This window comes from Myotis nattereri, assembly GCF_964212035.1.
Source record: "Myotis nattereri genome assembly, chromosome: 7".
NCBI classification, from domain to species: Eukaryota; Metazoa; Chordata; class Mammalia; order Chiroptera; family Vespertilionidae; genus Myotis; species Myotis nattereri.
Window position 1 is genome coordinate 37,682,179 of NC_138082.1, and position 26,691 is coordinate 37,708,869.

Sequence of the window (26,691 nt, forward strand, 5' to 3'; positions counted from 1 at the left end):
GAAACTAATATATCATAATAATGAGTGTAAACTGACATTTTTTTTAAAAAGCCATTATTTTCCTCAAAAAATAGATTAATCCAACATTCTATCCGGCCAGCAGATTTGGGTTAATGAAATAGATTGTAAAATGAATGATACCTCACATTCATGTACCTTCGTCACCTTTCCTATGCTGTTATATGGGTCCTTTCATTCAGGAAGATTCCCCCTGATGATAAACCTCCCAGTCTTTAAGCCCGTAGGTAGAATTGCTGGATTAGACACTTAGGCAGAAAAACCAAATCCATACCAAAATAATCTTCAATCCTAGCAATAACAAATTACTGCCCTTTCTATAAAGGAAAGTGTTAGATAGTACCAGCTTGCAACCAATGACTGGTTGGTTTTCTTAAGGGATTGTATCATATAAAGTGATCAGTGTTGGTCTTTGATTATGACAAATAAGTCATTCAACAGAGGTAGTAGCGATATCAGCCTCATAAGAGAGAGCCCATGTGTAGCCTACATCCATGCCACAGTTAACTACGCCTCCCATGGGCCATCACACAGTAAGTGTAGTAGCCAAGGAACAGCGGGGAGGGGATGGAGAGCTGGTTGCATTAGACAGGTAAGTTTATCCATTTGGTGGTTCTGGTCTTTACTTTAGAGGACATTTGTACAAGAAGCAAAGGTCTACATACTTTATGCCCACTCCTATAAATACTTTTGCTATTTCTTCTCTGGACACTATTATCTCTGGTCTTCCAATCCTATTCTCTCCAAAGCCCCTAACCCAGCGGTTCTCAACCTGTGGGTCGCGACCCCTTTGGTGGTTGAACAACCCTTTCACAGGGGTCGCCTAAGACAATCCTGCATAGCAGATATTTACATTACGATTCATAACAGTAGCAACATTACAGTTATGAAGTAGCAACGAAAATAATTTCATGGTTGGGTCACAACATGAGGATCTGTATTTAAAGGGCCAGAAGGTTGAGAACCACTGCAAATAACCACACAATGAAGTCATTTCCCACTGCTCAGTATTTCATATATAGCTTTACTTGAGCCAAATCTCCCTTCACACAGTTGATGGCCAGGTATACTGCTTAAAGCCCTGCCCATTGGGAGGAGTTCCCTGTATTTTTACCTTCAGGGCAATCACTAAGGATGTCATGTGGCATTTTCAGCTCCCAACCATTTATTGCAACGGCTCATCAGTGAACCAAACTCCTATTTTTGTCAAGCTCCATCAGCTGGAGGACTCCCCTGGAAGGCACTGGTGTGAGCGGAGAGAGAGGTGTCACTGCAACATGGAGCTGGAGATTAGCCTGCTCCTCCAATTCACCTATTCCTTTATAATATACTCAGGATATTAGACTTCAGCCCAATGTAACATTCCCAAATGTGGTCTGAACTACATGTCCTCAAATCTAAAGAGGCCATTACATACTGTGTTTCTTTCTCAGTGCTGGAGGAACAAAGTACAACTTGTTCTTTATCTTGGAGCATATATTCTGGCATGTTCCAGGCAACTAGACTCCTACAAGCTTCACCAATACGGAACACCCTTGAGTCATTATAGGGGTTGTCTCCCACCCTCTGTCATACATATGTCCCAGGATGGGTTTCCTTATCACTTGCTGTGGCTCAAGTTTGAGTAGCATGCTGTCACCAATACAGTGGACTGGTGTGAAGATCTGAAAAATGTCTGTACGATCAAAGTATCCTCACACAATATGGTGACAGAGAGCAGAGACCTAACAGACCTGGGGCATGACCAGGAACACATGCTGCTATCCAACCACATGAGTCTGAGCTGCTTCTGATCCTCCTTTCTGATGGGTATTGAAATGAAAATATTTACCAGTTCAGTAGTTGCATACTATGTGTCAGAGGCTTTTAAATGGGCTCTAGAAAAGATGAACACACTTAGCTCAGCAACTGCACATGGAGCTATTACTTAACCTTTGCAGTTAATAGATGGACAGAGGAAAGGAAGCAGTTTTATGGACCGGTACTGGATCTTTCCAACTGTAATGGGATAATATCATTATGTACAATGGGAGACTATGCTGGAGTGCCATATGCTAAAGATTTGGATATCAATTCAAATTTCTTTCAGTTGCTAGGTATATCCAGATTCTTTATTCAGGGACTGAGGAAATAATCATAGGACAGATCAGTGGACACAATGGACCCACCATGAGATAGACATGATCCAGGACTCCATTATTATCTGGCATTTAAAATTTTCAGTTCTTGATAGTACTTAAGGGCCTTTGGTATTCAACACACTTCAAAAGATGTATTTTTTTCCTCCAAATACAGAGATCCTGGGGGAAATATTACATATAATATAATAAGATAACATAGAGAATTGCTATTAATATATTTACTATACTTTTGTGATGGTTTTAGATCTAAATTCGTGCTGCCCTGGAAACTGGCTGGTTTTACATTTTCATTATAGTAGCAATTATCAGCCTTCTGCTCATCTAATTTTGATCCTTTTTTGAGTGTGTATTCAACTTTATGTTCCACTCCTTACATTTCAGTCTTATATCCTAGTATCTGCAAGACAAATTCTCAGGCCTGTTTCCCCAGTTTTTGCGGGAACATAATATCAAGCTCCTACAGCTTTTTGGTGAGTAATCCCTTTCCTCTTATAGAGGCACTGCTGAGACGTGAGCTTAGTTTTTTGTCTGGAAGTAGTGAGGTAAAGTGGGGGAAGACCGACTTGTGAGACATCTGCTTTAGGTGAGGAGTTAGCATAGTTTCCAGGGAAGGAACGGCTGCGATTCTTTAACAAGGGAAGTGAGCCACCTCTGTTAGAGTTCAAGGGGATTTGAGAGTTCATTCTTACCAAGTGCATGTACCCCATCTTCCCCATCTTCCCCATCCCACATCTCACGATCACGTTTCTTTCTTAATGGGGCCTTATTTTTGCATAAGGGACTTTTCGGTCGGTTCTGTTTTCTAGTCTTTCTCACAATAAGATCCTGGGATTGATTTCTCTCCTCTAGTTATAGGAGATAAATGCCTATTTAAATTCTGCCATGAGAACTTTCTATCACTAATATCCTCCCAAGTTGAAAGTTGGCTCAACTGACACTGTCATTTGTTTTTTTCTTTAAGCATCGCAGTGGTACTTAATAGCCATCCAACTTAATATAATTGGCATTGCCTCATAGCTCTCCAATGCTCTGCATAAGTACCCATCTGTATTTTATCCCAGTTCTTTACAAGTGAACTAGTGATTGTGGTGCTGGACCACGCCAAGGGTTATCATCACTGTAGTTACAGCCAGAAATGGGATTTTTCTTTCCATCTGACCGGCGAGTTATCCAATTCCACTGGCTTGTGTATCTGCTTTTTAATATTGCAAAATACTTTGTTTATACTGTCCCCAAAGCTGACCAGCTGATCTCTGGAAGTATTGGTAAGGATATGGAGAAGGGATACATGGAAGAATGTATTACCAAGCAGTTATCAGTGTGGGAAACTGGAGCTTACTGAGGAATTCTGGGAAATAATACGGAACACATGCCTGTGAGTGATGCCATGTGAGGTGTGAGGAAGATAGGGTATTATTATAGCGACACGTATTTTTGTCACTTACTGGTTGAGGCCGATTCCAGAGTTAGGCATAACACAGAGTGGGCACTGGCATCCAGGTAAAGAGAAGTAGGTGCTAGATAGTAGAAATGGGGAAGGCATGGGCTAAGGGGTAGAGCCTGAATAGATAGAGGCAGGGCACTGGTAGCATCTGCTATACGTGACTGGCCTAACCTCCCAGGGCCTACAAATGGTAGAATGGAAACAAGAGTATGGGCTTTCTGACTCCTATTCTAGTGACCACATACTAAGCTGTTTCTTTCACATTTATCCTCCAAGAATGTTGTCTAGTTTATTTATACTTGTGAGTGGCATGTATATGAATGACTTCCAATCCAATTTAATGACCAAACATCCTCTTTGTTGCCAGCCCAGAGAAGAAAGAAAATAGCTCTTGTCTTTTTTACTTTGAACTCAGGAAATGGAGTTTGCTAAGTGAGGACAATGCTCTTATGTGAGAGGGAGGAGGGAAGAGGACAGGAGGATAAGTAGGACCCCCCCTCCCCGCCCCCCAACTAATGGAAGAAAGCAAAACAAACAGGCAGTGGAAGCTTTGTGCAATGGGCACAGTTTTTGTAATCCCAGGGAGAGCCAAGAGTTAGTTTACAGTTAGCCAAGGGTGTGGCAGAATATAAATCTTAACATGCCCACTGGCTTGCAGATTAGATTTTAGAGCTTCCAAAGGTACTTTTGCCAGGTATTCCTTATTGAAGGTGAGTGTCCTCTTCATTACTTGGCCTCGTGTCTCTTGGGCAAGTGATCCTGGCCTTTAGGGAAAGGACAGATAGCTATAGGAAGGTTTTCCCAAGAGCAGCCACATGCACTGACATGTCCACATGCTTGAAAAACAAAGGTGCTTTCTCTCTTCGTGCACCTTTGTTGATAAAGCAAGCCCATTTGTGCCTTAATGTCACCTACATCTCCTTATATGTATGACGGGGGGGGGGGGGCGAGGGTAAGGGGGAGGATCAAGAGTAAGAGAAAGACAATGAAAAGTTATATGACGGGATTGGGACACAGCAGCCCAGACAGCCTGTATGTTCCAAGAAATCCCAAAGCTCAAGTGAAGGCAGTTTACTTTTTGGTAGTAATTTTTGGCCCCATTCTATGGACTTGGATGCATCTCATATACTTAATTTCAGTTCACCATGGATATGTTTTTAGTTTCTGTATACTAACTGGTATTGAAGTTGAAACATTAAAAACATTTCCTTGCTTAAAATAAAATCAGAGTTTTATGTCTTGTCTAATTCACCAAACTTAAGTTTATTAATTAGTAAGAGAAGTTTGTTTGACTAGACTATGGTGGATTTCTTGCTAACACATAGCAACATTGCATGAATGTCACAAATCCCAATTTCTTTTCCTTATAAAAAGTCATTAATGAGCAGAACCCAGGATTCTGCATTTTGTGGTACTTACTGAATAATGTTAAGTCACATTTTTCTCCATACTTACATGTCTATTAGAAATAAGTTTTTAGCTAATTTTAAATGAAGACAAATTTGAACAGTTTTAAGTTCCCTTAAAAGTAGACATTTTGGTCCTCAATGTGGATGACATCAGAAAAATATTGGGAAACTTACTGAAAATTCTGAAACCAAGCCATAGCTGTAGCCCTAGAGGTTATGATCCAGTAGGTCCCAGGCAGGGCCTGGAAATCTGCATTTTGAAACATCTCCAGATGATTTGATGATCTTCCAGGTTTAAGAAACAATGGTGAAGTCACTCCATGTGGCCTAAAAGGTTTGGCCTCCAGTACCAACTAAAACACTTTATGGCCATGTGATAGTAGATGTGTCACTTTTTAAAAAAACTTTTGTTACTCAATTTACAAAGTAGGGATATATTTACCTATTATTTTGATTGGTATCCTTTGGTTCTAATAAACAGACTTACCCAAGTTATCTGAGGAAAGCTGGGTAGCTCTAGAAACTGACCATCTATACCCTTCTCTTTTTCTCATGGGTCTTTCTTTTTTTCTCTCTTTTATGGCATTTCTATTTCCCTCTGCTCCCTCATAATTTTGATTTACCATGATTCCTTATGATCTTGATTGCACCTCATGCCCTTTTAATTATATCTTCCATTATTAACTTCTTGATTCTTACTATTTCCCAATTCACACTTTTAAAAATATATTTTTATTTTATTGATGAGAGAGAGAGGGGGAGAGAGAGAGAAAGAGAGAGAGAGAGAGAGAGAGAGAGAGAGAGAAGAGACATTAATTTGTTCCACTTATTTATATATTCATTGGTTATATTGTCTTATATGTGCCCTGACCGAGGAGCAAACCCACAACCTTGGCGTATCAGGATGACACTCTAACCAACTGAGCTACCCGGCCAGGGCGAATTCACACTTTTAACAGAGAGAATCTAATGGTCCCAGTTTAACTTTTTGTGCCAGGCTACATTGTATAATGCTAGATACCCTATAAACTGCCTGTTCTTGGATCAGAGCTCACCTTTTGCCCAATAAGTTGGTGCCAAAAGGCACAGAGCTATGTGATATTAAATATCACACCCTAAACAGTATCCTGTAAAAGAAACTCAGGACTTACCCTTAAACAAGATGAGTGAACAACATTCTCAATGTCACACATATTTTGCAAGGATGTTCTCATGCTTAAACGAGATTATGTATATGGAAGTACCTTGTAAATTATAAAATCATATTCACATGAGCTATTAATCCCACTATTATTAAAAATATAATCATGACATTGAAATATTAGTGTTCTATTCTGATATATAAACCAAAATTAAATAAAAAAGTACTTTATGTTAATTGAAGCACTTTTGAAAAATTCACATTTAATGAACCTAGATGATTACTCTCTGTCTAGTTTACATTTACCTATCATGTTTGTTTATATTGTATTATTCATACCCTCACAGTTTAAGTACATGTGGAATAAAATAAGAGATGCAAGGATAAAACACTGGGCAACACTAACACTTAAGCAACAGGATGAGAAAGGAAATAACAAAAGGCTATAAGGAAGACCAGATTGGAGCAAATGAGAAGTCCGTGAGTGTCATAGACGTCATGGGAATACAGGGTTTCAAAGGGAACATGTTGAGGGTCCTTAAGGCAGGCAAGGAAGGCTAGAATCTTTATTCTTTATAAATAGGATAGAGACCCATTGGCATAGTTTTTTTCAGGTTTAAAATCGAATGAAACTTACTAGTAACACTACCCTTGTTTTTCTCGTTTTACCCCTAGTCACTGTTGCTAGACAGAAGTCTTAAGCTTTGGAGAAATTAGTAAACATCCAGTTAAACACTTTTAAATTAAACTAATCTTTCCACCAAGGGATTTAGAGATTATTAAACATTTTATTTTGTTTTAAATGTTGAATATGCTGGATACTCACTTCATTAAAAAAAAAAAAGCTTATAGCAACAGGATGCACACAAACATACTACATACGTATTGCATACATATCCTATGTACTTTTTTCTACAGTTTTGGCATTAATGTAGTTTAAAAGTAATAACAGAATCAGAAGTAAAGGTTTGAATTTTAGAGTTAAGTATATTTGCCTTTAGTAGACATAAGGCAGTGATAAATTTTAGGTGTGGAAATCCAGTAAGGAAACTGAACAAATCGTTCCATTTGAAAAAAATAACTAGACAATGTTCTTATTGTTAAAAGTTAAAATGGCTCCTCTTGAAATCTGCTTTTTCTTGAAAAAGCGAGAAGTAAACAAAGAATCTTTTAGAGAAATGAGATAAATATCAAAACACAGGGAGTGATGTCTATCTCTAGTTTAAATATTTATACACATGTTTATTTAGCTTATTCTAGCTGTTATGTTATCATTGCTTCTTTGCCTCTGTGTCCTTCTATATGAAGCTTGCTATGTGCCCTTAAGTGATTTGAGGGGTTCTGAAAAATAACTGCCCCAAATATCTTTCCTTTTGTTCTATTATATTCCCTAAATTTTCAATAATTAGAAAATTTGAAAGTTATGTTTCTAAATAAATAAAAATTTTAAGAGAAAGAAGTATTTCAGGCTTTAGCCTCCATTAATATATGCATTAGAATTTATCTACTTGTATCTAAGCAAATAGAATGAGAGCACTGAGAATAAGGGTAATAGGATAGGTAAATATTGATGTTGTAATGGGGGTGGGAGAGTAATACAGAAGCAAGAGTAATAAAAGCAGAGAAGGCAGCAGGCACAGTAAGTGTTGGGAGTTACATAGGGAAATAATACCATTGGGAATCACCTAAGTCCAAGGAATCTTAAGGAGTAATGGACAACCAGAAAAGTAAGATGAGGAAGTATGGTGTGGCAGAAAGACCATGGATCCGGGAGCAGAGGTTGGAGTCATATTCTTTACTATCTCTAATGGTAAACTTCTTTGAACTGATCTGATTCATTGGGGAAAAGAAAGCTCTTAAGCCAGATTTCTGTACAAAATCCTTCAAAATGTGGCTGCTACATGTATTGGAAGTGCCCAGGAGAAGCCAAACTGTGAAGCAAGACAGACTGCTCCTAATACTTGGTCTTGGGCCTTTTATTGATAGGTAGGGGGCACGCTGTTGCCAGCTGCTGTTTGAGAGATTTTAGGGAAGCCCGAATGTTCTAAAGAAGAGAGAAGAGCTAGTACAATGACTCTAGGAAGGAATTTTTTGGATTGTTAAGGAACAGAAAGAAAATCAATGTGAGTAGACCACAGTGCATACTGAAGAAATTGGCATGAGACAAGATTAGAAAGGTAAAGCAAAGGCAAGATTATGAAGGAGTGAAGGTAAGCAGTTTGGGTTTTAGTCAATGTACTATTGAAAGAGATAGGAGAATTTAAACACAGGAGTCAGATGATCCAGTTTCTGTTATATAAAATGCCAGGAACTGGGTTGTAGGGGGACCAGTGTTGGAAGCATGGAGGCCAGTAAGGGAACTGGGGCAGTGTATGGCTACCTGTTCACCATACCCATTACCGGTTTCCTTGGCACTTAGTTGAATTGGCTTTCCCAGCCTCCCTTAAAGTCAGATGTAATCATATTTCTGATTTCTCCTCAATGTAAAATGAATAAAAATAATGAGCACCACTTTTATTTCTCACCCACAAAGCCTTTTATGGTACATGTAGCAATCTGTGCCCCTTTTCACTCAACTGGCTTGATGTGAGTCCAGTGATGACGGAAGTCATGTGTTGAAAATAGTGGCAACATATAAAGGAAGGAACTTAGGTCCTAAATTATTTACTCACCAGGAACTCATAACTTGGCCTTTTTATGAGTGAGAAGTAAACATTGATTGTGTTAAGATGCTGGGGTTTAGAGTTTTATCTGTTAAAGTGGTTAGAAGAACCTTAACTCAAATAGGAACAACGTAGTAAAATAAGTGAATTAAGGTGTCAGCAATAAGGAGAGAAAGTGATGGATAAGTGGCATAAATAAAATAGAAAAAAACAAACCTAACAAAAAGTACTTTCATGGCCATTTCCTAAAATCACTCATGTAGTGTAAGGCCTAGAGTCCTCAAACTAGAATTTAAAATCCTAGACAATCCTACTTGTACACAACATTTCTCTGTGTTCTTCCATATAAGCCATCTTCTTACCTTACTTACTCCCAAATTCATATGCATGCCTGCAATAGGACAGGTTAGGGCTATCAGGTCACTAGCTGCTTAGAAGCTGGGACCTAATTCAGTTGTTGCAGGGAGAAATACAGGGTATGTACTTTATCATAACTTTTACTTTTACAGAACCACCTCCTTGAGCTTCGAATGCCCAAGTAACCCTAAGTGGCATTAGGTCTCAGATGTCCTTGACATTTTCCACCATCCTTCGAATAAGATGTTAAAATGGGATTTGATCATGTACAATCTTTTAAGAGACATGATGCATTTCACAAGTGTGGGTGTGTTGCCATGGAGTTGTAGCTAACCACTAATTTAATCAAAATCCTTCTCCCTTGTCTGAATTTCACTTTATAATCTTTTTGTCAAAAAATACCCACTTATAGTGGTGCTCCTTTGTGTCTTTTGTTTTGGGGTCCAAGGTCCTGAGAATGATTTATTTTTTTCTGGATGGAAGTGGTTTTTGTTTCCTTCTAGAAAAACTTCAGATCTCTATCATTCCTTGTTAAACTAATGGTCACTAATGATTTCTTTTGACTTAACATTGAAAAGTTTTAAAAAGAAAACAGTTTCAGAAATAAAATCAAAAGCCCAAACAGAGCCCTGTATCATTTTTCAAATCTATAAATTGTATTGTATAGCATTTAATTAAGGCCACCACTGAGTTAGAAAGTGTTTGCATGTGTAAAACTCAGGTATTCTACATACCAAAACCATGTTCTCATATTGACAAGGTAGACTCTTCAAAAGATAAGAGTTGAAGTGATGTGTTGTATTATGCTTGAAAAGATTTGGTGGTTGAAAAAATTACATCAGACTCACTGTGAAAGCATGCCATACGGGTAAACCATTCACTCCTAAGTGCGGGGTTTAGCTGGTTGTACCTATGTGGACATTCAATAAATGTTCAGTTTTATTTACTTTGCTATTACCTTTAGTAACCTTTGGGAATGTTTATATCAAAAGTTGACAGTTTAAGAATTTGAGAGGAAAAGGCATGGATCTCTGAGTAATATAGACCTTTTTTTTTTAGATATGTCTCTTCTACTATTTGTCAGTATAGATGTAGATAGGCTAGTTAAAACTCAAAACCTGAGTGTTAGCTCCTAAGACAATGGAAACTAAGAAGAAAAAAAAAATGGGACTACATCAAAATAAAAATCTCTGCATAGAAGAAACCATATCAAAACAACAAGAGGGCCCACCGCATGGAAGAACATATTTGCCAATGTTATTTCTAATAAGGGTTAATCTCCAAAACTTACAGGGAACTCATACAACTTAACAAACGGAAGATAAACAATCCAATCAAAAAATGGGCAAAGGACCTAAATAGACACTTTTCAAAAGAGGACCTACAGAAAGCCAAGAGACATATGAACATGCTCAAAGTCACTAATCATCTGAGAGAAGCAAATCAAAATGACAATGCGGTACCACCTCACACCTATTAGAATTGCTCTCATCAACAAACACAAGTGCTGGTGAGGATGTGGAGAAAAAGGAACCCTCTTGCACTGCTGGTGGGAATGCAGACTGGTGCAACCACTGTGGAAGACAGTGTGGAGTTTCCTCAAAAAATTAAAAATGGAGCTCCCATTTGACCCTGTAATCCCACTTCTTGGACTATATTCCAAGAAACCAGAAACACCACTCAGAAAGGATATGTGCACCCCTATGTTCATAGCAGCACAGCCTAAGTGCCCATCAGCAGATGAGTGGATTAAAAAACTATGGTACATCTATACAATGGAATACTATGCTGCTGTAAAAAAGAAGGAATTCTTACTATTTGCAACAGCATGGATGGACCTGGAGAGCATTATGCTAAGTGAAATAAGCCAGCTGAGAAAGATAAATATCACATGATTTCACTCATTTGTAGAATATAATGAACAACATAAACTGATGAGCCAAAATAGAGCCAGAGGAAAAAAATATTTTGAATATAATAGAAGTAATCCTGTTATTTTCAGATTTTTAATATTCCCTACAACTTTTGTGATATTATTAGTACAATTTTAGTAATATCATTATACTTAAAATAATTTTTCTTGAAATAATAAAATAAAATAAACAAAAAACCACACACTTCAGTGTCCTCATTTTAAAATTGAGACTATTTTATTAGTCTCTTTTTGAGGAATAAATAAGTTTTATGATCTTTAGATAGATCTTAAATAGTTTATTGAATGAATGGGACTGCCAATGACAATTTAGGACTAAGATTTATTACGCCACAAGACATGAATTTGGACTACCTATTCATATATTTGGTTAATCATTTATAAATTACAAAAATTTTAATTAAGTTCTAGGTATATTGTAGGAAAATAAAGACGATTTTTGGACCCATTAGCGTTTACAAATATACTTATACACACAGCTAAAACAAAATTTCAATATTAGAATATCATATATAATATGGGTATATGGGGTCATCAATATTGAGATCCTTAGATGTGTTGCAGGTAATGGAAGCAAGAGCTAAAATTTAGTGAGAATTAATGCTTTTGTGCTCAGCTTTTTGTATTCTTGAGTTAAGGTTGCTGCAAGCTGGATATAACAGTAACAAGGACACCGATGAACCTAATTAGTTCAATAGGGTAAATTTCATTCACATAGTTTTTCTTAGGAAAGATGATTGGTAGCTGAAGTTAAGGCAGGAGATTGGAGGAAAGGTTACCAACTTGACAAGTATATCAAGTCAACAGTTAACACTAGTGAATTGCATACCTAAAATTGGCTAAGAGGATATACTATCTTAAAATAAATCGCACATTCCCCTCTCCCACACATAACACAGATGGCAATTATGTAGAAGTGATGGATAAGCTATTTAGCTTGACTGTGGTGATATTTTCACAATGCATGCAGATATTAAAACATTAAGCAGCATGCCTTAAACTTGTAAAATTTTATATGTCAAAGATATCTCACTAAAGTTGTGTTTTCCTTTGACAGTGGTCATTTCCTCTTGGAGCAGAGGAATAGCCTAGCTAAGCATGGGTAATGGAAGAGGATTTACATAGCAGGGAATGATTGGAGGAGAGGGCTCAAGAGCAAGAGGATAGGAAGGGCAAGTTAGGGGAAGAGTGGTAGTGAGGTTAAAGTTATAGTTAAAGATCTCTATGAGGTGAATGAGTTGAATCGCGGGAGTTAACTGGATGACCCTTCTTCCATTTCAAGGTTAAGCTAAGTGGTACTAGCATTCTGTCTGCAATAACAGCATCATTGTATTGAGTGTGACATTGTTCCAGATGACAGGACACAGCTACTAGGGGAATGATCCAAATGGTCAATAATAAACAGACAGAACTGTGTTAATAATGTTTTGGTTTCTTTTCTTCAACATTTTAGTCTAAGGTTTATTTCTCTAAAGTTTCTTAACTGCAGTTAATATTGAATTCAGAAACATTTAGCTGTAGTTTTAGAAGCTGAACTGACTATTTGCTTGTTCACTGCATTAAAAATATTTTCTTCTTTTAGTCAATACTTACTTGCTAAATCAGATTGAGTGTACAAGTCTAAGCAGCCATTGAGAGACTTAAAAAATATTTTCACAACCTCATTTCTTTGAACGTACTGACGTTTGTCACATTCCACTGTGTTCCTTAGTTGTTGTTGTTTTTTTCTAGCTGTAAAAGTACATGTGACTACATAGTACATTGAGGGTGCATAGTCACTTTCCTTTTCTTAGCAGCAGTAGCAGCAGCATCTGCTCAATACCTGGCTCTTTCATGGGGCAGTTACTGGAGTTCTGATCAAGTCTTCTAGTGTTTATGGTTAGCATTCAGATAGATTTCTTAATACTACTTTCATATTTTTTCCCTATTTTATTAAATTTTGTTTTATTGCTTAAAATATTACAAAGGGTAGTACATATGTCTCCTTTTTATTTTCCCCCTTGACCTTCCCCCGGCCTCCCCTACCCCCCAGTGTCTTGTGTCCATTGGTTATGCTTATATGCATGCATAAAAGTCCTTTGGTTGATCTCTTACCCCCACCTCCAACCCTCTCTGGCCTTCCTGCCCTAGTTTGACAGTCTGTTTGATGCTGCTATGCCTCTGTATCTATTTTTGTTCATCAGTTTATAATGGTCTTTATTATCCATAAATGAGTGAGATCATGTGGTATTTTTCTTTCATTGACTGGCTTATTTCACTTAGCATAATGCTCTCAAACTGTGGTACATCTACACAATGGGATACTATGCTGCTGTAAAAAAGAAGGAATTCTTACCATTTGCAACAGCATGGATAGAACTGGAGAGCATTACTTTCCTATTTTATTGGAATCATTTTAAAGTTCCACAGGGTTGTTTTAAGTAGTTTCCTTGAAAAAACATTTTTATTTTTGGGGGGAGGCAAGGGGTTTATACTTATGCTAAATTATTTGTTATTTATTTATTTTTTAAAAACTTGATTGTTGAAAGTATTACATATGTGCCCTTTCCCCCCCCATTGACTCTTTCTAACCTGCCCCTGCCCCTGACCCCAGGCCTTCACTATCCTATTATCTATGTCCATGGGTTATGCATATTATTCATACAAGTTCTTTGGTTGATCTTTTCCCACCCATCCACTGAAAAAACATTTCTTTAAAAGCAATGTTCTTTTAAATACCACTAAGACAAAACACTCATTATGACATTCTTCAGCATGATTTCTTTTCCTGGGACATTTATTTTAAAACCAAGTTGCAGTGGAAAACCAGCATCTGTGTTATAGAACTTGAGAGCATATCACACCTTCAAATGAAAATGCTAAAGTGATGAAGACAAAAAATTAGTGCTAAAATTAACAAATGAAAATGACTCATGCATTTTAGATACACAGACTCCTTTAGAACATGTCTCTTTGAGCCTTTATAGTTATAGTCATGGGGGCGGATGGGAGTAATGAAATGGAAAAACTATGGACTTGCATACAAATCAAGAGACAGTTTTCAATTTCTAGATCAAACTCGATTCTGCCTACTATCTAAATGGGCTTTCAGCTATAACTTACTGTTCCTTGTATCCCAGTCATTCTTTCTGCCCCAGAAAAAGACAGATTTTCTTCTATTTGTGAAAAATGCTCTACAATTTTTATCAATACCAAATAGCTAATAACCATTTGCACCAACCCTGTAAACTTCCTGCCTCATCATTATTATTTTGTTCAGTTATTTTGATACTTCATCAAAAAGAACTTTTCATCGTGGCTGTACCGTATCTTCTTTTTTGCTGATTTAATTAGGCAGCAAGAAAATAAAATTTTTATTTTTTGAATAAAGATTGTGGGTTGTCACATATATTTATTATTTTCCTACTCAAGGCCCTCCCTAAAATGACAGAGGAGTAAAATTTTTATAAACCCACACAATCAAAGAGAGAGAAAAAAGAGAGAAGGTGATAAAAAAATAGGATATTTTAATGAATTTTTGAAATATGTAAACAGGAGGAATAGTGGTAATTATCAGAGCAGAATAGTGGCCAAGCACATGACTTCCCTTAGAGAAGAAATGAAGCCTTACTAATGGGTGAAGGTCACTACTTTTTCTTCATCAGAACACATATACGTACATTTATATAAAAATATATCTACTATATAAAAATAAGCATATTTTATAAATAAATATATTTAAATTTAACATGCTGGGAATTAGGCAATGCCCATTTCTATAATAAAACATTGTGATAAATGGTTTACCTACATTGTGATTTGGGGAGAAGAGAGAAAACAATTATATACTCCTTTGTGCTCGAAAATACTTTTCCATTATATATTCTTCATCTCCATCGATTTTTTTTGTCCCTTTAAATGTACAATGTAAATCTATGTCAAAGGCTAATAATATTTGCTACACAATTGCTCCCATATTTTAATGATACCAATTATTTTGGGAATTATTTATGCCATAAAATGAAGGTGTTAAGGAGTTTTACAATGACAACCCTTGCCTGTGTGAAATAAAAATGTCTTTAAAAGAGTTTACATCTATAAGCTTTGCTTCTTAGACTGAGGTTAGGATTTAATTTCCTAAGAATTGACCTGTGGAGTAGATAGGACAATTTAATTACTTACTGACATCATTTTTTATCATGCTCAGATCAGGGACAAGCAGAACTTACGGAAAGTGATGTAGCTTCTTGTTCTGGATGTCCCCCTTTGTGTGTTTTGGGGCACTCCTTTGTATGGCCATATTTTCATGTTAATATCTGCTATAGATATTCTTTTAGCTTCACCTTTTCTACTTTTTCTTACAGCATTCTGACAACCACACCTTCTCACTTTTGTATTTCAATCAGGTCACAAATGGGGACATTGTTAGGAATATAATGATTTTTATCTTTTAAATCTCACTTATTAGTTTATTATTCATGGTCGATAGCATTAGAGATAACCTGGGCATTTTATATCCTAGAATTTAATAAAGATATGCACAGACCACAAGATATTTTAGTATGAGAATATTCTTAGTTATGTAGGTGGTCTTTTTGCAAGATTGGGTCAAGTAGCCATGTCTTACAAAGTAACCTTAGAGTATTTGCAGTACTTGATTATGAAAACTACATCGTTTTATATTGAGTATTTTTTCATTTGAAGAAGTGACAGTTCTATATTTGGATAAAAAAATACTCAATCATTTTCTACAGCTCAATACTCTTTGTTCAAAGGTAGAAATTATGTCTCCTCTGCAACTGCTTGATTGAATTACAGAGCCACTCATTTATTTTCAAAGATTGTGTTTCTATTTTCATTTCTGTCTTTTTTTTTAAGTGTTCTCATCATTAGAAGGGAAGGAAGTCTCTCCAAAAAGCTAAAATCAAAGACTCTTCTGTTCATAATATTCAGGCTGGTTTTAAAAGTGTTATGAATTATCAAAGATTACTGTCATTCTCTTTGAGAAAAGATCCTTAAAAGTTGAATGCTGCTTTAGATTGTTTCAAGTCTTTGATAGTATATATTAGAATTTTAAGTATTTTGATAAAACGAAAAATTCGGATATGTAACAGAAGCATCTATTTAGCATATAGCTTTTTTCTATCTCAAATTAATGATTTCACATTTCAGTTTGTAATTTATAATTTGATAAAGGTGGACATGTGTATATACCTATGAAACCATTCCACAATCAAGAAAATTAACATTTCCATTACCCTAAAAAGTTTCCTGAAGCTCCTTTGTAATCCTTCCCTTTCTCCTCCTTGATCCCCTCTTCCCCTCTTCCCAGCAACCAGGGATCTGCTTCCTGTCACTATAAGGATAGTTTACATTTTCTAAAATGTTATGTAATTGGAATCATACAATATGCTCATGTTTCATTTCACTCAATATAATTAAGATTCACTCATGTCACTGTGTATATCAATGTTTTATTGCTGAGTACAACTCCTTTGGATGGTTATGCCCTAGTTTATGTTTTCATTTACCTGGAGATGAACATTTGGGTTGTTTCATAAAGCTGCTGTGAACATTAATGTACAAGTCTTTGTAAGGACATATATTTCTTTTTCTCTCCACCAAAGTATAAAATAGCTAAGTTATATATTAGGTAAACATTTAGCTTTTTAGGGAACTGTTTTCTAAAGGGATTGTACCTATTTACATTCCCAATAGCAGTGCATGGTAGGTCCAGTCTCTCCACATCTTTGCCAGTATTTGGTATGATCAGTTATTTTAATTTTCGCCATTCTAATAGGTGTTTGACTGTTTCACGTTATTGTTGTAATTTGAATTTTTTTCTAATAAGTAATAATTTTGAGCATCTTTTCATGTTTGCCATGAATATATCATTTTGGTGAAGAGTCTGTTCAAATTGTGTGCAGATTTTTGTATTGGGTTGTTTGTCTTGTTATTATGGAGTTTTGCAAGTTTTTACATGTTTTGGATACAAATCCTTTATCAATATGATTTGCAAATGTTTCCTTCTGGTCTGTGGTTTGACTTTTTATTTTTTTAGCAATGCTTTCAAAGAAAAGAAGTTCTGAATATTGATTAAGTTCAACCTATTTTTTTTTTCATAGTTAGTACTTTAGGTGTTGCATCTAAGATAATCTGTGACTGACTCAGATCACAAAGATTTTCTCCTATATTTTCTTGTAGGTTTATAGTTTTGGAATATACATTTAGATTTGTGATGCATGTATGAGTTCAAGTTCCTTTTATACAAAGATATTTCTTTTGATCCAGCACTGTCTTATAAATGCTGTCTTTTTCCCACCATATATTATCTTTGCAAGTTTTCCTAAGATCAATTGACAATGTATTTGTGGGTCTCTTCCTAGACTCTATATTTTGTTCCATTGACATACTTGCCTGTGTTGGTGGGTAATAATGTAGTATACTATGCCATTTATACTGTACTGATTAATGTAGCTCTAAAATAAATCCCAGAACTTTGTCCTTTTTGTTAAATTTGTTTTGACTATAGTAAGTTGATTGCATTTCTATATGAATTTTACAATCAGCATGACAATATGTACAACTAAAAAGCCTGCTGGGATATTTATTGGGATTGCATTGAATCTAGAGATCAAGTTGGGGAGAAAAACACGTTAACAATATTGAGTCTTTCAGTCTCTGAACATGGTGTACCTCCTCATTCATTTAGGCCTATTTTGGTTTGTTTTGCTGTTCTGTAGTTTACGGTAACACTTGCACATATTTTGTCAGACTTAGGTCTAAGAATTTCACATTTGGGGTACTATTGTAAATGATATTGCTTTTTTAAAATTTCTATTACATAGAAATGATGTTTTTATATATGGCAAACTTGTTAAAATATTTATTACTTCTAATAACTTTTTTGGCATATTTTATCAGATTTTCTATTTACACAATCATGTTGTCTGTGAACAAAAACTGTTTTGCTACTTACTTTCCAAACTGGTTGGCCTTTACCCTTACCTTAATGCATTGCTAAAAGATCCAGTACAATGGTAAGTAGCTGTGTTGACAGTGAAGCCTTATACCTTATGTTTGGAGAAAAGCATTTAGACATTTAACATTACTTATGACATTAGCTATACATTTTATGGACTTTACCAGGTGAGGAAGTTCCCCTCTGTTTCTAATATGGTTAGCGTTTCAATAAGCATTTGATGTTGGATTTTGTCAGATCCTTTTTAAGTATTTATTGAGATGATCATATGGCTTTTTCTTATTTAGTCTCTTACTATTGATAGATTTGATTTCCTAAAATGTTAAGAATTTTTTATATGTATGTATGATCATTTGAAAATGATTCATGAAGATGTTTTGGCCTTATATTATCTATAAAGAAAGTGAAATAATCGCCTAAATAAGATTGCTTGGAATTATTATATTCATAAATTGATTAGAAAGTGAATTTATTATTGGAATGATAATTATATAAGTTATTCATTAATCTGCTTTTATAATTATAAGTAATCTTTCTTCAATACAAAGGTTTTTTTAGAGCTACTTTGATTTCTTTCAGCAGTTCTGTAGTTTACAATAACACTTGCACATATTTTGTCAGTCTTATGTCTAAGAATTTCACCATTGTAAATGATATTAATTTTTATTTTAATTTCAGATTGCCCACTTCTATCACATAGAAATGATGTAAATAGAAATATGTACTCACTAAAGGGAATTTGATGCAGACAAAGGAGATAAAAAAGAAAGACATTTTAGTAGCCCCAAAATATATATTTCCTTCCAGTACTTTTGGGTTGACATAGTTAGCTTAGGGGTTGGGGGTGTACGCACCCAGACGTGCTTGCTTGTGTGTGTGCACGTGTGTTTGAGTGGTCAAGGTTTTACAGAATTATGATCATGTCTAACTAGATTTTCTAATGAGGTGGTATTGGAGTATTTTTTTTTTCAGAGTGGTTTCTTATGTCGGATTATAGTCATATACCCCTATTGATATATAACAATTCATAATATTTACTATCTTTAAGCTACTTCAAGTTGTCTCCGTGAAAGAGCATGCTCATTGTGCAAGTATTAGGCCTCCTGAAGTCACAGGTTTCATCAGGTGTGATGTGCTGCTCTGATGATGATCTGATGATTTCCCTGGGAGCACCTACAGGCTGCCATGAATTAGGAAGTGCACTTATGGATAGCTCCCCAGGTTGTCCCTCTTATTTTATATGACAACTAGGGGCCCAGTGCACAAAATTCATGCACTTGGGGAGGGGGGGGTCCCTCAGCCTGGCCTGCACCCTCTCGCAGTCCGGGAGCCCTCGGGGGGTGTCCACTGGCCAGCTGAGGCCCACTTCCTGTGGGGAATGTGCCTAAGCCAGCAGTTGGACATCCTTAGTGCTGCCTCAGAGGCAGGAGAGGCTCCACCACCTCCACTGCACTCGCCAGCCGTGAGCCTGGCTTCTGACCACTAGGGGGCAGCTCCTGCGTTGAGCGGGATCAGGCTGAAACTGGCTCTCCGGCATCCCCTGAGGGGTCCCGGATTGCTAGAGGGCACAGGCCAGGCCAAGGAGCCCCACTGATGCATGATTGGGGCTGGGGAGGGACTCAGGAAGTTGGCCAGCCAGGAAGGGACCGTGGGTGGGCTCTAGGGCGTGTTCAGCCCATCTTGCTCAGTCCCAATCATCTGGACCCTAGCAGTAAGCTAACCTACTGATCAGAGTGTCTACCCCCTGGTGGTCAGTGCACATCATAGTGACTGATCAACTGGTTGACTACCTGCCCCCTGGTGGTCAGTGCACGTCATAGTGACTGATTGTTCGGTTGTCCGGTTGTTTGGTTCTGCCATTCGGTCTATTTGCATATTAGCCTTTTATTATATTGGATTCCTCTTTTCTTGAGTTCTTTATTTTGAGTCATTTCTTATTCATTTGATTTATCAGTTAAGATTGGGTTCAGCTGTAAATAAAAGAAATCTCAACATAATAGTGGCTTAAACAAAACATTTTTAAATTTTTATTTCATGGGGAATTAGTCCAGAGGTAGGAAATTTCATTCAGGTGGTTCACAGCATGGGGTCCAGGCCACTTCCATCTTCCTTCTCTGTCATTCTTGGTGGGAGGCTTTCCCCTGCCAGGTCTCTTTCTGGTCCTAGATGGCTCCTGACCATTGGGACAGTTCCACTGCATTCCAGGCAGTGGAAACGGCAAGGGATAGAAGAGAACCCCTTGCAGCTGAGCTAGCCCTCCTCCAAATAATTGTTCTGAAACGCTTAACCTCCATTCATTCTCCTTGGCCAGAACGCAATCTCATGGCATACCTAGCTTCAAGAGAGCCTGGGAAATGCAGTTTCTTAGTGGAGAAAATTCGAGTTCATTTATTCAGAAAGAAAGGGAGACAACCATCTGAAGTACTTTTTGTCTTTAAAACCACTTCATACAACCAAATACAACCAAGCTGTACCAAGTAATTTTCACAAGATACACAAATGATATATTTTTAAGCCATCGCAGAACTATGAAACTCTTTCTTCCAATTTCACACATAAAAGGTAATTTCACCAAGTATAATGTGATTGGGTCATAAACATTACAAAGATCTCGGAACACCTTATCATCACACTCAGTGTTTTAGGCAAGCTTCAAAGTCAGACTTAATTTTTCCTAAGTAACCTGTTCTGGTTGTTATTTTGTTTTGTTTTATTTTGCTGTCTCTGTATAAATAAGACTTACTTATTGGCATATAACATTTATTTTGAAATGATATGGTCTGCTAATATTTTGTCACATAGAAGTATATGGCTGTTATTTGTGGCTTCCTAAATAAGAAGTTTTCATCTAGATGTGACTTTTTCCCTGTGGAGAAATAAAGTGTTTCTTATGGATGGAGGAATGTCAAATACCCTTGCTAAAATTTTTAACGTGTCTTTATACCCTAGCCTTCATACTAGGAATCATCCAAAGCAGATTTTCAGAAAACCTACTATACTGTCTCTAAGACAATGCCTAAAAGTAGATGCATTTCTCTCTGAAATACTTTGGGTCAGGTGTAGAATTAAATTCTGTCTATTGATTTAGGAAAATCAATAAATTGTCTTTACATTGGTTATCTACAGTATATATAGAGTAAAAAGTATGTTTTCTTTTTCTGCTTGTATAGAGCAGTATCTTCAGAAACACTTGGTTTATAATTAATGCATAAAGTTTCTAAAAGGATTAGAAACTGATTGAGGTAATTTGTATTATCTTATTCCAAGAGATATCTATTGCTGCACAAAAAATTATCCCAAAACTTTAGTCACTTAAAATAATAACATTCATTATCATAGTTTCTATGAGTCAGAAATCCAGACATGCTTAGCTGATCCCTATGTCTTAAGTTGGGGCATATCATCCTATGGACAAACACAAGGGAAAATATACCGTAGCTCTGTCTCAGGTGAAAAACCATTACAGTAAAAACACCAAGCATGCACACAGATATTGTTTTCTCATCTTGCTTATATTTGCTTGGAAACATTGCCTTTCTTTTTTGTTTTTGTTGCTATATACAGTGAATAATTGCTACAGAAGTGAATAAAAGAGTACCCTTTAAAAATTAGCTTACTGCCAGCTCTGAAGAAACAGAATAGCCATAGAATGAATTCTAAGTTAGGAATACACTTTCATGAAAGTATCTGTATTGTCTTGAATTTTCAGAAAAACTACCCTTGAAATATGATACTCAAACTAGAAACCTACAGCCCTTATATTATTGAGAGGTGAATAGAATTTCTCATAGTTGTTTAAGTAATAAAGATTAACCTTAGCTATACCCCAAAATATATAATAAAATATTTCTATTTGATGACTTAGAAAGATGTGTTAAATGTTTCATTTGATTTGTGTATTTAATATTGAACTGTTTCCCATATAGTTATAATTAATCTCTCTTTATTTCTCACTCTCTTTGGCTACTTTGTGAAACAGACTAAGATGCTTGGTGAAGCAGCTGGAAAAAGGTGATGTGAACATTGTAGACTTAAAGAAGAATATTGAATATGCAGCATCTGTGTTGGAAGCGGTTTATATCGATGAAACAAGGTACATTTTAACCTCCTCCTCTCTCTTTTATCTTCTCTACCTCTTTTCCCTCTTTCTTGATGTTCCTTTATCTCAAACATGAATTTAGCATATATTAGTCATGAAATTAAAATCAAATCTTATTTAAATTTAAGAGGTTCTTCACTGAACTTAACTGTGATGTTTTCTTTTAAAGGTGCACACTGTAATCCAAATGTTTGAATATCAAGAAGTAATCAAATAATAAAGTCATAAAATGAATAAATTAAAGTCTCTTTTCCCCCTTCCCTCACTGTCTTAAGCCCAGATTTTTAAGTGTCAGAAACAGATATAGACTTTTACTAATTTTCACTGATGTAAGGATTTTCCTATTATTTCAAGACTTCCAAGTTCCTTCTGAGAAAATGGGTGTCACATGCACACACTTTCTCTGTGCAGGACTTACTAAGGGGCGTCCCAATGTGTATTTGATCATCACCTAAACCTCATCAACTAGCCTCCTGATTATCAGAGTGGTGAAGAGATTAGGAAATAAAGATTTATTTGAAGGGAGTTGTAAGCCTAGTGCTGTGGCTCTCAACCAGGCTATTTGCCTTCCAGAGGCCATTTGGCAATGTCTGAAGACAGCGGTTTGGTTGATGGGAGTATGCTACTGTCATGTGATGGGTAGAAGCTAGGGCTGCTGCTAAACATCCTGCAATGCACAGGAAAATCCCCTGCCCCCCAACAAAGGACTATCCAGCCCAAGTGTTAATAGTATGGTTATGGAAAAACCCTGGCCTAACAGGAGAACCACGCAGTTTCTCTTTCTTCTCCAAGGGGCCACTTACCCTGACCTGTGGTCATGAGAGGGGGTCCTGGGGACCCCGGTGCTAAGGGAAGACTCAGTAAAGTATGATACGACAGTTCTTGAGAGATTTGCCCAGTGTCTTTTGGAGTTCAGAGAGTTCTGAGGCTGGCTCCTAACTCTCATCTCAAAAAAGATAAAGGTGACAGGCTTATCCGGACTACATTGAATTCACGGTTAAGAGGGACCTGTGGAGGGGGAGACATGCACTTCCAGCGTTTAGCAGAGAAAAGGCCCTGAGTCTTTTCAGTGTCAGGAGGCAGGTGGAGGTCTTTTGAAAGGAGTAACCGAAGAAACGGACTTCAGATAGTAAAAAAGAGGCTGCATGGGATGATTGTTGATATAAGAGCCAGAATAGAAATCATAAAAATTCAGCGCAAATAATAGAGAATATATAATATTCAAGGTACCCTCTTGGTGTAGCGAGTTGTCTCTGAAGGACCCACAAAGTTTCCCCAGGAGAAAAAATAACCAGCATTTAGCCATTTGTCATTTAGGTGATGACAAATACGAGTCTTGTAAGACCCTTTAACCTCTATAATTTACTGCCTCCCCCCCCTACACCACATTTTGAACAATGAAAAATAGCAGAGTGAGTGGGACAGGAGATGGAATAGGGAGAGTGAAGACATCAGACCCTTTCCCTTCTGCAAGTGCCCCTGCCTGAGTCAGTCCTGAGCTTGGGAAGGTGAGAAACGTTAAACCAGAAGTGAGATGAGATGGAAGATTTTATATATTGATGTATACTGAGCTTAAACACACACACACACACACACACACACACACACACACACAATGTTGTTTAATAGGTAATACATTCACATGACTAAAAAAATCAAAATAGCCCAGCTAGTGAGGCTCAGGGATTGAGCATCGACCTATGAACCAGGAGTTCATGGTTCAATTCCAGGTTAGGGCACACGCCCAGGTTGTGGGCTCAATCCCTGGTTGGGGGGAGGGGCATGCAGCAGGAAGCCAATTAGTGATTCTCTTTCATCATTGATGTTTATATTTCTCTCTCCTTTTCCCTTCTTCTCTGAAATCAATAAAAATATATTTTTTAAAAATCAAAACAATGTAAAGAAGTGCCTCATGAGAGTCTTGCTTCTCCTCTTGACCCAATTTACTCAAATCCCCAAATTATAAATGTCCTATGTATATTATCAATAATTTATTACAAATATTTATTTCATATTTTTATCTTCTTTTATGCAAAGTTACACACTATACACAGTTTTTCACTTTACTATCCCTGCCCTCAAATAAGGGAACTTAGAGATCTTCCTATATCACATGCTGAACTTTTAAAAAATATGTATTTTTATTCATTTCGGAGAGGAAGAGAGAGGGAAAAAGAGATAAAAACATCAGTAAAGAGAGAGAATCATTGACTGGCTGCCTCCTGCATGCCCCCTACAGGGGATCGAACTGGAAACCTGGGCTTGTACCCTAACAAGAAATCAAACCTTGACCTCCTGGTTCATAGGTGGGTGCTCAACTATTGAGCCACACCAGCGGGGTCTGAACTTTTTAATATCAATGAGAATTTTCAATAATAATGGACAGAAAATGGCATGGTGAAGGCATTGCTACACAGGTAATTTTTTCTTTGTCCTCAGAAAGGAAGTCCTCTGTTAAAGCATGGTTTATAGTCATAAATTAAGAAAAAAAATGTCATAGGCACATTTTTAGATTACAAACTCTGCAGAATTGTGTTCTTAGTTAACTTGCACTGAATATATATAAATGAATATGATTCCTCTAAAGAGAATTAAAAGTGTAAGTTTTAAAAATCTTACATTGTTCCTATAACTTCCTTGCTCCTTCATTTTTATGTGAGCTCTTTATTCTTCACAAGTTTACTGAACTTAGCATGTTTAAGATTTCTCCAATCTGTCCTTGACATTTTATTTTTTACCTTTACTTATACAACTAAAGAATTTTACCTTTAAGAATAATTTGGATATTTACATTATTCATCTTATAAAGGCATAATACTGACCATCTGGTATACCTGAGTGTTTTATCTTCCATTTGATAGATTATTACATGTAATATTTATTAATTTTCTAGTTGTATTTGCCTCCCCAGGAAGGTATAATTTCATAGATATTCTATCAACTTAGTTCCCCATTATCCTTAATTCATTTAAACATGTGTTACATTCCAAAGTACAGTTCCTTTTATTTGAAAATTGTTCTTTTGTGGGAAGAAAAATGCTTAACAGCTTCATGGTAAAACTGTGGGTGTCTTCTCTTTACTCAAATGACTTAGAACTTTTCACTATTTTATTTTAATGCTTCTGTGCTTCCATGGCATCTTGATTTCTAAATTGGATTAATAATAATACCCCTCATTTGTGGCACCTTCCAAGGGCTCTGAGTTTCATTATCTCATATTAGTCTCACCACAATCCCATGCATTTGACAAGGGGATTACTATTTTCTGCATTTTACTAAAAAGAGAACTAAAGTACTCAGAAGTAACATGGTTTGCCAAAGGTCACAGACCTAGGCATTGCAAACCTGGACTAGAAACTAAGGGATGACTTATTTATTGCTCTTCCCTTTCTAACTGGCTCCTCTCAGAGTATTGCTATGAAGCTGGATGGTTTTCAATGATCTCTGGAAGAGTTAGATGACAGAGTGTAAAACTTTCTGATAGTTGGAATTGTAAATTCTAGAAAAACAATGTCTAACATGTATTACTAATAGCCTATTATTATGTCTTGGTAGGTGCCAAAAGCGCTTTTAAGAATTTTAATGCACTATTTCATTTAATCGTCACAGCAATCCTATGAGATAGAAACTTTATTCATTACTATTTTACGTATGAGGAAAGAGAGTCCCAGAAAAGTTATGGTTCTTACCCAAATGACACAGAGAGTAAGTTAAAGAATAGTGTTAGGGTCTTGGCAGCCCAATTCTAAGGATTGGGCTATTAAACACAGTCCTCATCTGCATCCTTTAGTAATTCTGCCCAAAAAGCGATTTCAGAGACTTACTGGAAGTTTTGATGAAAGCTCACATGCCGTCAGGTTGCATCTCTTCCCAACTCTGCCTTCAGGGCTGTCACAATAGGAGTATTTACACTATGGACATTGGAAAAAGCTGCAAATCAGGATTTTTTTTCCCCTGGAAAGCCTATGGTTAAACATTTACCATCATGTCACTGATTAGACCTAAGATCACATCATATGTATCTTCGAAGGCTGTAACTTCAAGATTAAAATACCAGCTCAAGAAATTTTGTAGCGAAATACTTGATGTGATCTGATTTCCTATACACTTAGTGGGACACCCAGCAGTAGACAGGCTGTTTTTGTTGAGACGTGTACACAATTATTAAATTGCAATTGCCTTTGGAGTATTAGTCAAATAGTCCATGTAGGAGGAGGAATGAAGAAGCATTTAGTTGCTTTTAAACTTTCAGTTAAGAACCTGCTGACTTCTGAGATGTTTTTAATGGAAAATTCTCTTTCTAGAAAAAGAATGTTTCAATGAGTATTCCAGAGAAGCATTTTTTGTTTGAGATTTGGATTGGGCTGCATCTAAAAGTTGACAACTAATAAAGCGGGAGGAAACACAAACTATGAATTGAATTAAAACCCAGAAGCGCACGCGCGCGCACGCTCACACATACACACACACACACACACACACACACACACACACACACACACACATTTTCCTTGGTGACTTGTTG

General features: G+C 36.6%; 1 protein-coding gene across 3 annotated transcripts in view; it reads left to right on the forward strand.

Moving 5' to 3' along the window:
• The window catches only part of PDE1A (phosphodiesterase 1A), a 260,293-nt gene that overhangs the window by 157,193 nt on the left and 76,409 nt on the right, over window positions 1-26,691 (forward strand). For all 3 annotated transcript variants that reach the window (XM_081095731.1, XM_081095732.1, XM_081095730.1), the window contains exon 3: window positions 22,047-22,160. In XM_081095731.1, the coding sequence (XP_080951857.1) occupies window positions 22,047-22,160 (114 nt within the window). The remainder of the gene's footprint in view (window positions 1-22,046; window positions 22,161-26,691) is intronic.